The sequence below is a fragment of the Vanacampus margaritifer genome, chromosome 9 (assembly GCF_051991255.1).
Source record: "Vanacampus margaritifer isolate UIUO_Vmar chromosome 9, RoL_Vmar_1.0, whole genome shotgun sequence".
In the NCBI taxonomy this organism is placed as follows: Eukaryota; Metazoa; Chordata; class Actinopteri; order Syngnathiformes; family Syngnathidae; genus Vanacampus; species Vanacampus margaritifer.
In genome coordinates this window covers 14,041,156-14,056,045 of record NC_135440.1, presented here as the reverse complement: position 1 = coordinate 14,056,045, position 14,890 = coordinate 14,041,156, and the positions used below count along the sequence as shown (strand labels likewise).

The window sequence follows — 14,890 nt, the reverse complement described above, 5'->3', positions numbered from 1 at the left end:
AATTATGAAGTATACATTAAATGACTGCTATAAGTTCCCTGAACACTTAAATATATGATTTTTCAATTTTAACCCTTTTTTTTAAACTAGCTCAGAGTTGCTAATTTATCAACAAAAATATATATATATATATAAAACATACTCCTAGGCATTCTGCAACACAATATGAAATAGATTAACAAAAAAAACACAATTTTACCATATGATGGTTTTCTGAGAAGATGGTTTTGTTTGGATTGATTTCCAGCTCAACAAAACAGCATGTTGCCAGCCATCTTGTCACCACCACTCTGGCTCATGTAAGTGCAATATTCATCCACTAGATGGCCCCATGCAGGGGTCAGAAGTGGCACTCTGGATTTATGAAGTTAAATTTGTAAAAAAAATAAAAAAAAAATAAAAAAAAAAGGTCTTTGTTATTTGAGTAGCAGAATTTATAGGGGCCAAATTTGACCCCGTGGGTTTTCCAGGGTTAAATTCCGTAATGTCAATCCAAAAAAGTCTTGCCAAAGCAATTCTGTGTCTGTCCATTAACATTGATAGATGAACTTTTAGTTATGATAAAAAAAAAAAAAAGCTGAACAGCATTAAGTTGAGAGCAAGTAAAGTTCTTCCTCATCAAAGTTATTTGGACACAGTCAGGCTGGAATAGAAAAGATCCTCCAGCAAAATTGCCAAAAAGTTATCGGCATGGAATTGATCACAATTACTTGATAAAAAAAGAAGAAGAAGAAAACGACGAATCACAATTCCAGGCATACTTAACAAATGGTGCTCATTTCAGTGGGTTTTAAGGAAAACACATCTGGACTCTTCTCCTTCCCATTCAAGCATGTAAAGACTCAGAGCATTGGATGCTAAACTGTCTGTGATTTACCAGGTGCTAAACAATGTTGCTGGGTGAACTATATTCAAACCTTATTTGCATATAAGCTCATGATTAGCAAAGCTACTGCCGTAACTGATCCTGTTTTCATGCAAGTACAAAAAATGGATGAGCCTCAACCAGAATTGGCTTGCAAACACATGGTTAAAGTGACGGTCCACCTGGCGTAAGGGATCAAACACAAAGCAGACCAATGGGGAAAAGAATATGGCTCCCAGACAATCGGATTATCAAGCAGGGGTGCTGAAATTGTTACTCAAACTGTGAAAGCTGCAATAGGAGGCCATGGTTGCCTGCCAGACTCCTCAAAAAGCAACAGCACACACGCACAGGTCATAAACTACACCAAGAGAATGCAATGGAGACACACATCAAAAGTTGTTAGAGGTCGTAACACGTACTGGTATCAGACACTCACTCTCAAAGTGTGTAAAAGTTTAATAGAGCCATCCATTAAATCCCAAGGCTTGAAATAAGTGCCTTCGCAGCACGAGCTAGAATTGACATTTTGTGTAACGTATATTTGGGTGAAAATAGTTTGATTTCCAAAAAAAGAGGACACTGGGCCCGCCCTTGAGATACATAAATGATTCTCAACGTTTATTTAAAGATGCCATACATTATTATAACTATTTAAAAGTATGCCTCCTCTGTATGGGTAGACAATAAAACAAAAAGCGTATTTGACTTTTGAAGTCTTACTTAAATGAATAAATAAAGACAAAATGGTTTGGTTAGGGAGCGCAGAGCGCTACCAGTGAGCTAAAATTTTGGACCGCCAGCACACCTTAGCACTGTAGTTGAACACTCAGTTTTATATATATATATATATATATATATCAACAAGTGTAATTTGGCTATATTTTGAGTCATGTGATTAAAAAAAAGTGGCAAAGGTGGTCTGAGAGGACGAAAGAAACTGGGTTATGTACAATGTGAATTTAAGAAATAAATATATAATATATAAAAAAGAAAAGAGAAAAAGAGAAATCAATTGGTTGTTCGTTAGTAAGTGAAATGTCTTATTTTCTATTTTGTATCATAATTGCGCGATTATTCAAAGTTTCAATTGGATATTTAAAAACTAAATTATTCAAGTAATTCATTAGAAAAACTGCTCCCCTAAGAAGAAAAGTTGTTTTGAGCCTTGCAGCCACACATTTTCATATAGTTTTTTTTTTTTTTTTTTTTTGCAGGGAGCTGGAGCATATCCCAGCTGACAAGCAGCAAACTACATCTTGGATCTCATTAGCTCCAGGTGTGATTTTGCCTATTTCCCACTAGTCACGAATGCACCATTCACCTTCTTCCTGGAGGGGCAACAGTGAATTACAGTAGCAAAAAGCCATCATATAACATTCTGGAGATCGAACAAAAAACAATGGAATTAAAAGTTAAACTTCACATTTGAATGTGAAATAAAACTCACGTAATTCTTAAAAGTAGTAAAACTTAGTCAGCTCTTAAAACAAACACTGTTAAAATTCCCAGCATCTTTCCATGTTGCTGTTTCCTCGCTCTATTTTCATTAACTGTTGCTTCTCACCACGCAGCCTTGATTTATTGCCGATTTCGTTTTCGCCAAGGATCAGACAGAATGTGCTGCCATTTCAATCTCTTTCTCTCTCTCGTGAGGTTTTATGTCCTCCCCACCACTGTGATTACATTGCAGCGGCTGAAATTAATGTCAAGAACAGTGATGGTTATGCAGATGGACTGACAGTAGAAATGGTCTCCACATGACACCGACATTTCACTTTCTTAATCAACTTTGGATTCCTGGCTAAAACTCATCTTAAAATAGCAGTTTTCCCCCCACAACCATGATAATTTATTGCAAAGATAATCAAAATCCGTTCAGTTGTTTTTCATTAAATTGATGTGCAGTCTTGATGTAAGATAACTCATATACACAAAATGATAATGGGACACTGCACTCTCTCGCTGTTACGGCAGATCAAAATATATGGCGGCAGAGTTGCAAAAAGGTATCCCCTCTTGTCATAAATCAGATGGAATAGGCTCCAGCACTCCCGTGACAAAGGATATGTTGGAAGCAAATCCTGAAAATGAAAAGCTTCCTGTATGTGTTGGATAAAGCTTCAATCCAACGTTTCATTTGTAGTCTTTTTTTTATCCATGTTGAAAATAAGGATAACACTTAAAAGAACATCACAACCTTATTTAGTGAAGTGGAGAATGCTCACAAGCAGCTGAAAGGTCTTTTAGAGAACTGTGACAAGGGCTCAAAAAGGAAGATTTTCTCTTGGGTGGGTAAATTTATTCGATCAAGCAACAGGACAAGGATTGTGACGTCTGCCGTTTACTTAGTGATCCTCAGAGCACCTTAGTAAACTCAGCCACTCATTGCTATTCATGCAGGAGTGTGTTGGCCTGCCATGGGAGAATGTGATTTATTGAATCATACAGCATAATCCCGCCGATGTATTTTGACAGTTTGCCTCGTTCCATGAATGACCTTTCTTGACATCTTGAACTTTCATCGACTGCCTTGTTCGGTTTCACCTCCCTGCAAAGATGTTCTGACACAGCAGATGCTTTCTGTCTTGGCTCAGTACACCAAGAGGCTTTCCCTAAACCCGTCTCTCCTCTACCTTTGTCTGTTTGCTTTTCCCGCTCTCTCCATTCTGTTTGTCTTAATCTAATCTCTATGCTTGGGTGCTCACATATTTGTTGAGCTGAGTAGGGTTCTATTTCGCAATTGGGCCCCTTTTATCATATCTGGCTATTTTATTTTATTTTTTTAACATCACACACTTATTATAATGTTATATATTTTTTTATTATTGTTGGCTCTACCTGGATCCACTAACTATGGCTTAGTAAGAAAAAGCTAAATATGGCGACGGTTTTCAAAGTAAATTGAAAATGACTTTTTTTGTACGTCGTAGACTGACCATTTTTCGTACTCATGTATGGCAACTTTAAAATACGTACATTTTTGCCAGGCCCAACATGTGAGTTCATGTTTAGGGTCTCGAAAATCTGCTTGATGGAGGAGGAGGAGGAGGAGCAAAAAAAGCAAGACAAAGAAGCAAGAAGAACAAGAAAGAAGAAAGATGAACAAGGACAAGAAGAAGAAGAAGAAAAAAGAAGGAAGAAGAAGAAACAAAAAGGAAAGAAGAAGCAAGAACAAAGAGGAAGGAACAAAGAAGAAGAAAAAACAAAGAAGGAGAACAAGAAAGGAGAAGAAAAAGAAGCAAGGACAACAACAAGGAAGAAGAAGAACAAGAAAGATGAACAAAAAGAAGAACAAGAAAGAAGAAGAAAGAAGAAAGGAAAAGGAAAACAAGAAAGAAGAAAGGAGGAGAACAAAAAAGATTTTTGATTTTGATTTTGAAAAATGACATTTATTTGCCGCACTTATTTACATTCTTTTCATAACACACAGCTCGGCAAGAGCAATTAAATAAATAGATAAAAAAATAAAAAGCTTTTACTTCAAAAGAACAAGAAGAAGAACAAGAAAGAAGAAGAACTACAAGAACAAGAAAGAAGCAAGAAGAAGAAGCAATAAAGTAGAAGAACAACAAGAAAGAAGAAGAAGAAAAAAGATTTGATTTTGATTTTGAAAAATGACATTTATTTGCCGCACTTATTTACATTCGTTTTATAACACACGGCTCGGCAATAGCAATTAAATAAATAGATTAAAAAAAATAAAATGCTTTTACATCAGAACATCACTAAAACATACTAGCCTCCTCATTCACGTCGAAGAACAAGAAGAACTTCTACAAAAACGATATAGACTTTACAGTGGTCGCAGCTCGGGCCCTAACAAGAGCTGCAAGCAGCTATAAACGAGTCTCGCAACTCTGACCACGTTTTGGTACTAGCATGTTGGGGTACTGGCACATAGAACCGAAAGAACCATCTAAAATATAAATGTTTTTTCCAGGCCTTATGTGTGTGCAAAGTGTCATGAGTATTCATCCAGGTTTAGACCCTCAAAAACGGCATTATTTTTGCTTTGCAGACAGTGCAACACATAAAAAAAAAATTCCAATAGCTTTAACTGGCAGTTACAGCTATTAATAAATCTATTTTTACTCAGCCTGGCCAATGTGCATCCTGCTCATGATTTAAAGGGACAGAAATTAAGCCGTGAATATCGAGGCGTGTTTGTTTTATAAAAATCCTAACCGGAAAATTCAATCAATTTCCAAATTAGCCATATCGTTGCACCTAGCAAACTGTAACTAATTATACAAACTCCTGGCACATTGCTGTGTCTCTTCCGAAGCATGATGCATTTAACCTGGCTTTCGTCCCGAAGTCAATTTGCATCTGCAGGTATTCTGTGTGACATTGCTTCACGGGATTAGAATATTTCAGAGTGCCATCGTTTTTAATTATTTATTTATTTATTTTTCACACAAGTGGACGCAAATCATTCCAACTGACCTCTTCACTTGAAACAGTCCTTGCCAACATTGACCCATATACCACCGGAAGACCGACCCAAGTGCAGTGTCATACAATTAGCTTAACCTAGCGGCGAACCCTATTACTTAATTGAAGACAAGGACAAAAATCTGGAAAGTGTTCTCTCTCTCTCTCTCGCAAACCAAAGTGGGCGATGGTCGATCTGCTCCCGAGACTGCGAATCGACACCCAGCGTGTGCCAGGCCGACGCAGCTTTGAATAGAAGTGATTCCGCTGTGGGCCAGAGTCTAATGCAAAGCATTAAAGACACATTGGCAAGAGGGAAAGAGCCATAAGTGAAGGGAGATAAATGGAGAAAAAGTGTGCAAATTGCAGAGGACACTGAGATGAGTTTCCACCGCGAGTCCTTTCGCTGCCTCACTCACAAGGTTTATATTCATTATTTTTCAATTCTCCTCACCGCTTTCCCTGCTGCTGTTCCTCGTGTCATATTTATATTGCTTTACCAGCTGTCAAAATCATCATCACTCTACCCTGTTCTGAACTGGCAACGTAAACAGATGATTCAAATGAATGTTGTAGCCTCAATGGGCTGCCGCCTGCCATAAAAATGCACCAACATTGTGACATATTTCTGCGTACAAACTTTTTGAGCGTCAAATCTCATTGCCACAAAACGCACAAACAAGAAATTGATTAAAACAATGAAGGCAAAAGTGGAAGCAACCAAGTGGAAGAAGAAGACGAAGCTGCCGTGTATGCATAACAATATTGCTGGCAGCGTGCCAGTCGATAGAACACCGCTGAAATTTGCACAGGACAAGATTAAAAAACGTTTGCAGAATTCTGCAAGCAGATGACCTTCCGACAGTTAGAGGTCATCAAGCAGTCTGGCTCGCTTTCATTTAATGCCTCATTGGAAATCCCCAGAGGTGGGTTTACATGACAGATAGATAGTGTCCAACTGTTTACTCTGTTGTTGCTGCCCAGTGTTGACTGTTATGTTTTGAAAATGGCTTTTTAAATAAACCTAAATGTGGTCAATCTGAACTTGAATAAAGTCAAGTTAGAGGGTTTCCAAAAGGAATGAGGAAGGTACAACATTATTTGTATTAACAATAAGGGTGTCAAGTGATTAAAATGTTTAATTGTAATTAATCACATGACTTCAATAATTAACTCATGATTAATCGCAAATCTTATATATCTGTTAAATAAATAAAATATTTTTTAGGTTAAGTTTTCATGCTCTTGTTAACATAAAAGTGGGGGGGGAAATAAACTAATAGAAATATGGCTGCATTTTAGTCATTGATACAGTAATTTCATAATAATTCATAAAATTTAGTTAAAGTAAAAAAGATGTACTGTACTGTAAAAAACTAGTGTGATATTGATTTGTGTTAAGGTCATTTTTCTGCCACTAGGTGGCATAATTGCATTTGTAAGACATCGATGACAGCTCAGTGCATTTTTCTTTCCATATTAAGAGCTATCTAATCTTTAACATGAAGTCACTTGTGAAATTCTGCACATTTTTAAAATTGTAAAATACAACTTGACTCCAGTCTACACAAATATATGCATTATTATTAAATTTATTAGTGCTCAATTTTGAGTACAGGCTTTCCAAGTAAGATTTGGTCATTAATCGTGCGCTATAAAAAAAGAACTTTAAATTAACTCAAAATTGACACGCTAATTTTGACACCCCTAATTAACAACAATAATGCTAGGGTTATTAATGGTAGTACAGCTACTGAATTCATTCAATTAAATGTTAAGAGGTGAATGAAGACAAGGAACAACAGATGTAGTGGCAGTTTTGTCGTCTGTGGCACAGAAAGCACTCAGGGAGCTCTCAATACAAGTTCTACATTAAACAGCCATCAAGAGGGTGCAAAGCAAGATCCTTAACGAAGGTAATTACAGAGCAAAAGAGCTCTAATCGTGTCGCAAAAAAAGGACGTTTGACACAGGTTTGTGTGCTATAAGGTGACTCTCCCGTCCATCTCTCACTATCAGAGCGTTTAGTGTCAACAGAATCTCATTGGCCTCCAGTTCAACTTTAACTGCATCTGTCCCTTGGGGTATATTGCATGCGTGCGCACATGTTTGTGTGTGCGTGAGTGCTGGTCTTAAGCTTCAGTGACGAGGAAGGAGGGCAATAGTTTCATCCCATTGCAGTTCATACATGTTGAGAAAAAAAAGTTAGGTAGAAAAGAGAATAAGTATTGGCTCTTTACTGTCTATCATTTTTTTGAGGGTGCGTGCCACTGGCTTGATCTGATTACTTTTAGCCTCCTCTTGTTGACTTTTTATCATGTTGAAATGTAGACTTTAGTTTATACTCAAGAAAATGAGATCGTAAAATTAGTTTGGTTTTTTTTTCTTTTTTTTCTTCAGTATCTGGGCTTCTTGTAAGCAATGCCATCCGTCATCGTTCTGAAACTCATTCAACCAAGACCTTATTGAGGCGGCTCATTTTTTTCCCGACAGTGTTTGTAATAATTTGGAGCCCCTTACTTCATAGCAACTTTCAGTGTGAGAACGTTGAAGCTGATAGTTAAGAAGAATAAACTAAATGTTTGTGCTTTTGTAGCCACATTTTTCATAAAAAGTAATAATTTCAAGAGGAATCAAATGCGGTTTTAAAGACCAGTTATGACTTAGTGTGGATATTCAAATCTGTTCAACTACTGGAGGCCGGTGAACAACATCTGTGACACACACACATGAACATTACTGTTTGAAATGAGGCAACACAGCTGTCCAAATATCAGCTATCATTTTTGAGGGAACGTTGGTTCGGGCCGACTTCTAATGAAAATAAATGACTGCCTAACATTAGTTCCACTAATGAGTTTGTTCTAGCATCGACAAGCAAAACAAACACACACCCGTGAGTTCTGGATTGATGGTTCATTTTCAAGGAACAAGTGAACGAGGCATCTTCGTATATCGCTTCATTTTGCCACATGTAGCTGCGGCATTGTGTCGGTTTATGTAAATTTACCATAAAATAAATGGTGTCAATAGTAATACTTGCCATCACACGGGATGCTATTCAAGACTATTGACTGCTACAATAGAGAATAATAGAATCATGTCTGTAGGGTAATAATAATAATTGGGTCCCGTAAAGGCTGAGGTCTGGCTATGGAAAAAACTATTCTGGCTTCCTTGTTGATGAGAAAAATAAGAAGACAGTAGCAAAAGCTATCTTAGTAAGACAAATGGGTAAAAAAAAAAGAAAAAAAAGAAAGAACTCCAAGTATAACTACTTATGTAAAGGACACTTTGTGGAACTTGTGCGCTCGCCAATAATAATAGCTTAGAAGGGACAGCAACAGGAAGCAGAGAAGGAAAAATGATCTGTTAAAGTAGTAATGGAGGAAAATGTTATTTAAAGTATGGCTAAAAGCTAATACTGAACTGCTTACAGGGTTGTCCTTAAAGAATAATATTTGTCTGTGAATGTTTCAATTAACATTTTTTCAGCATTCATCTTTACCTTGTTTTTCTCAAAGCAGACTTTGACACGGAAGGAGAAAAAAAAGGGGGGTGGGGGGGGGGGGGGGGGTGGTAAGACAGTCATCGATTGATTATTCAAATCCAGCTTTTAAGTTGCAGACCAACACAGGAGTAGAGTTATGTGTTAGCTTCAGTGCAGCTCTTGCAGAAAGTGCAGTGAAGTCATTGTGGAAATGCTGAACAAATGCTCTCGTGCATCCGGCACGATACATTTTTTACTTTTATCACTATTGTAATTATATCTCATTTTTGTTAACCACTATAACACTTGACTTATACAGCTGACTCGGGGTGCATGGTGAGCTAACCTACGTTATATCTACTGTATTAGTGGCACTTTTCTCTGACCATACACGTATTCCTGGAAATATTGAAACCGTACCACACAAACATTCAATTGTATTGATGTTTTGTGATCCCTTTTGCTGCTCACAAAGTGATTTTGAGCTAAAAAAAAAAATAATTCTGCCTTTGCCTTTTTAGCAAGACGACAGCACCTCTTTGCATTAAAAGGAGTTTCTAATAAAAAAATATATATATTAGAAACTTAATATGGTGAAGGTAAAGAGCCAAGTAGTTTCATGATGATTTATTGAATGAATGTTGCCTTTTCCATTGACTTCACCCTAAACATATCTGAGGAGCTAAGCTTCCAATTTATAGCCCAAAATAAATCCTAATCAGGACTTGACATTAACACCCGCCAGCCGCCAAATACAGGTGACTTTCCCCAGCGGCGAGTAGCAGAGCGCCTCCTGCTGGCCACTTTTATAAATTCAAACGTATATTTAAATGTAGTGTAAAATAAAGGCCACAAAGCCATCTCATGTTTAAGTAAATATGTTCATCTTTATAATGCAAGTACCTAGCTTAAATATTTATTAATTTGTACGCATTTGAATCATGTTATTGTTATTGTGAGGCACGAAACGCAGACAATTCCACATAGTTTCAACAGCGTTCGGCAGTGTGCCTCAATGACCTGTCATTCAAATAGATGTGCATGCAAACCTATTGTTATGATTGTCTGTCGTCCCCTTTAACCAGAGTCGTTGGTCACGGTGGTTGCTGAGATGTTCACTAGTGAAACTGTTGTTGTAAATCAGTCCGTTACATACTCAGCCATCAGCGCGTCTCAAGATGTCTAAATGACCAGAATCAAGACGTCTTGAGACATTTTGGTACATCAAGACGTCTTAAGGCAACCATTTGAAAATGACTTCCCTTGACAGAGATGTCCCCCAAACAGATTTTTGTGTCCTGAAGACACTGAACGTCTTAAGACATTTTAAGGCATATTTCCATGCACATCTTCAGATGCTTTGAGAGATGGAAGCACATCGGATGCCACCCAATCAAATTTTAGACATCTTAAGACAAAAATTGAACTGATCCTCTAGTACCCCTATCCGGCCTGTTTTCCATGTCTCCCACAGGCAACACAGGTGTTTCAAACGATCAGCTAATCAGCAAGCGCTGCATGAAGCCTGATAACGTTCCTCACCTGTGTTGGCTGGGGAAACATGGAAAACAGACTGGATAGGGGTACTCGATGACCGGGGGCTGAGAACCAGTGTTCACATCTTATAGACATCTCAAAAATGTATGTTAAGACACAACTTAAGATGTCTTGTGACACATTGATGGCTGGGTATGTAGCGTCAGTTCATCAAGTAGCGCCTCGGAAGTAGCGCCAATCCAAGTCCATCCCAAGTACTTAAATTGTTGTCTTAACAGCATTTACAGTAGATAAATCTGCTTCGTAAAGTGTACCTTTTTATCCTATGTTGAGTGCACAGGCCAACTGGTGCTTAGTTTTTTTGTCCTTCTCTTTTAGAAAAAATACATAAATAACAAATATCGACACACATGTGTATTGAAGAGAAAAAAATGAAGGAGGAAAAGCCATACATTTTTCCAAGTTCTTCTGTTCTACCAAATCGAGAAACTTGCCCAACAACAAAATTGTGGCTAGTGAAAATGTTGCGTTGCTCTTTACATTAGGAATCCGCTCGCTTAATAGGTTTTAGGTGAACTAATGAATACACACTCACATGCACGCACATACACGTATTCACACACTTACAAAATAAAATAAAAAATAAAAAAAATAAAAAGAGAGAGCAATGATGATGACATGTCAAATCGGTAAAATTACCGAATGAACAATACTGAGCTCTCCAGAAAAAAAAATAATAATAAAAAATAAAGTAATCCGCTCGCCACAGTGACTGTTGAGTATAAAAGTTCATGTCAAGCCTTGATCCTGCTTATGCCACAAAAAAACAATCTAGCTTTTCTCCCCCCTCTCTCACCAACTAGTTCACCATGTTGATGCAATGTATCCCAGATAGCCCCCACTCGGGACTTACTGATATTTCATAATAAACATGGAGCGGTTCAGGATTAAGAATACACACCGCTCCTGGAAGCATTAATTAAAATGATATAAATACACACACTAACACTGGCATGTTAAAGAAGCCCTCACAAGTCACAGTGGAGCCTGAAAGAACACCTTTCACTCTTCCAGAGCGTGACATTATCATCATCACCGCAGTACACAAAAGCTCAGAGACACGCAATGCATTCATTGACTCTACTGACGCACAGCGGCATACTATTATAAACCCCGAGAGATGTGAAGCACAACACTAATGAAGGTCACCTCTGCTGCAGTGAATGGTTGTGATAAAGCAGCCAGAAGGAAATTCAAATGTCTCACGTAGCTACAGAGAGAAGAAGAGGGTGAGGAGATAGAGCAGGGGCGAGAATTATTTGATTTGACCAGTTTTTTTTTTTTGATATACTGCCTCTGTCTATTAAAATAAGTCTGCCATAAAAATAAAAAATAAAAATCTTATTTATTTATGTATTTATTTTTTTCATCGAATTGTTTTGTGTTACTGTGAAAAATTTAATTATTGATTTTTTTTTTGGGCAGGTTAGGTTAGAGCCTTCAATTCCTTCCCATGCGGAAGCAGAATATGTCTGAGGTTCTGCTCGTTTCACTTCTATTCTTTCACACTACATGCTAGAACGCAGCAAGAAGTATTTTTTCTAAAAGTGACTTTTAGTTTGTATTTTAAACCTGTTCTATTAGAAAGAGTGAGGAGCATTCTAAATTCAGCCACAAGCATTGTTTTTTTTTTTGTTTTTTTTGGCGGGGGGGAGGGGACTTTAAGGAAGTATAGAACTGCCCAAACCTAGTTTGGGAAATGATATAGGATTTTGCAATGTTTTTTTGTGTGTTTACTACCACAGTTTAAAAAATAAATTAAAAAATAATAAATAATACAATTGGTGAAAATGGGGTGTCTTCTTACGTTAAGAATTACAATCATTACTGAATAATTGCACTGATGATATTTGAAATAATCATTTCTTGTCTCTCTCTTTTCACTGAATTTGAAATGCAAGGCATTTGTAATGTATTACGAAGGCTGAGATCTTGTTTCCAAGATGAAAAGCCAGACAGTGTCGTCTGGGGCGAGGTAGTTCAAGTTCATAGGAAACCACAAAGACACAAGACCCTCATTGACAAATACTTCTCTCAGCCTTGTGTATGCAACTGTGAATGATTTACCAACCGAGCGTTAATAGGGTTAGCATTTGATTTCTGTATGTGTGCCGCTTTCAAAAGGTGGGTTTTATTGTCACTGAATAGCACAAAGACTCAGCATGGAGGAAGAAATTCCCAATCGTATCCAGCTGGACATGGAAATACCCGACCGAGGCTCACGTTTTTTTTGGCTTTGGGTCGTAATCGGCTGCTGTTTTGAAATGGCCCCCGACGCGTCTATTCATCACCAGAGCACACAAAAGCAAACACTTTTATGTTTTATTCTATTCATCCGAGCGCCGCATTAACGTACGTGACGCCCGAGCCTCCTGGCAACTTCGTGAGCGTTTATCTTACCTCCGGAGATCTCGTTGACATCTTCAGGAAGAAGGAATGAATCGGTCAGACGCTGCGGCTCCGTTTTGCCTTCTCCGTCACCCTCGCCCTTCTCAACTGCTGCACGTGGAATAGAAAAGACACATGTCACAAGATGCACAATTCATTCAACCAAGGCTAGTTCGCGCTGCATCGTTTGATTGCTGGTTTTTAAACGAGTTTTTTTTTTTTTTTTACCTTCCTAGTTAGTTAGTTAGTTAGTTTTTGTGCATTAATATCATCTTCTTTAGCATGCAGCATTGGTTACAACAAGGGTATAGTAATACAGCACCTAAAGGCGCAATAAACCAGACCTGGTTTCTACCGCAATTCGATGTGGGATTGGAGTTAAAAGGGAAGTCAACCTTAAACATTTCTTGACCATAATATGTTATATGTGACCTCACTAGTCTAAACATGACATTCTGATTGATATAAGTTATGCAAAATCCAGCCGTTTTTTATCCATCTCAAGGGGCGGCCATTTTGCCACTTGCTGTCGACTGAAGATGACATCACAGTTGCTCAGGGCTCAAGTAATGGCCTATCACAGCTCCCCTGTTTTCTGAAGCTGAGCTGTGATTAAACTTATGTCAACATTGTCAAGATTTTTATTTTTGGGTTGACTCCCCCTTTAAGGTAGGACATTTTAAACTACTAGTAAAAAGACATTTTTTTCCACAGTTAGTTTTGTCCAACCGGAATTTATCCGCTGCTTTTCACACGATTAGTGAATGGGGATTTTTGGGTTCGAGTCCGAGCTATACTGTTCTTGGTCTCAGTTTTTGTATAGTACATTTCCCCCAAAAATGTGACTTATACTCTGGAGCAAACTATAGTCTAAAAAATACAGAATCTACCATTTAGTATCTATGATCTATTTTTTGCTCATTTTGAACATATTTGAACAATTTGAGAATTGGGGACAAAAACAATAATGAAGTCTAATAATGACAGTTTTTCAGTATTTTTGTTCATTGTTCAGTCAATTTTGTTTTACGTTATTTCTACCGTATATTTGTCTCATGATAAATACAAACTGCTCTTAATCAAATCATTATAATCTTATTTTTAAGCATGTACAAATTGATTTTTCTGGGCTAGAAAAAAAAAAATCATGATAATAATAATAATAATAAGAGTATAGCCACTTCTCCAGGGACGACTGCACCACTGGCTTGAAACAAGCACGCTGTGCGAGCAAGTAGGGGAACAACGGGCACTAAGGAATACTTTAAAAAGTGTGTTGCAATAAAGTTATAATTAAATCTGCTTTAATAACTTTAAATGTGTTTAAAGTGTGTGGGAAGGGCAAAATGATATGTTCTCTCGACGTATAGCGCATCCCCTATTGCAGTTGGGTCTGGAACACATCCCCCGCAATAAACGGGGTTTCACTATAATAAATTCTAAAGCACCTTTCCTCCCAGAAGGTACCTTTTATAGTGTTGCCTCATTCATCCAGTCACACAGTAAAAATGAAGTATGTTGTCAAGGAAGGCAGTAAACAAGCCATTCACACTAATGAGAGCATATCAGCAGCAACTGTATCACATCAGCGGATACTTAGCAAGGACTTCATAGAAACAGAAGGTGAACTTTGTAGTCATCTTCCAGTAGATTGCCATGTTAAGAATGACAATACACAAGGGTTAAATGTATGAACGCACCTTTAAATCTGCCCAGCAGTGCTCTGCTCTGAGTACTGCCACTGACAGAAATGACACTGACGACATAATCCTTGGATGGGTCGTAGTCTGTTATCAACACTTTACTGACGCTTTTTGACGTGATGATCTCCTTCTGATGGCCACCTATTAAAGACAGAGTACAAGAAAAGCAAGCCAAGGTTACACTTGTAGAAAATATGCCAATACAGGTTGCGGAATTCAGCTACCAAGAGGAAGAATGGATTTTATGGGAAAGACAAAGAGTAACCTTCCGTAATTTATAAGGATGTCTAATGTATTTATTTATAAGGAAATAAATTATTTGTTTATTTTAAACTATGTCTGAATGGAAAAATAAAAGGGGAAAAAAACTATGCCCAAAGGAAAAAAAAAAGAAGAAAAAACTATGACCGAAAGGAAAAATAAATGGGAAAAAAACTCTGTTCGAAAGGG

The 14,890-nt window shown here is 37.6% G+C and overlaps 1 protein-coding gene across 3 annotated transcripts in view; it reads right to left on the bottom strand.

Moving 5' to 3' along the window:
• The window catches only part of col14a1a (collagen, type XIV, alpha 1a), a 109,035-nt gene that overhangs the window by 81,407 nt on the left and 12,738 nt on the right, over positions 1-14,890 (bottom strand). For all 3 annotated transcript variants that reach the window (XM_077575035.1, XM_077575033.1, XM_077575034.1), the window contains exons 4-5: positions 14,438-14,581; positions 12,750-12,848 (exon numbers count right to left, since the gene is read on the bottom strand). In XM_077575035.1, the coding sequence (XP_077431161.1) occupies positions 12,750-12,848; positions 14,438-14,581 (243 nt within the window). The remainder of the gene's footprint in view (positions 1-12,749; positions 12,849-14,437; positions 14,582-14,890) is intronic.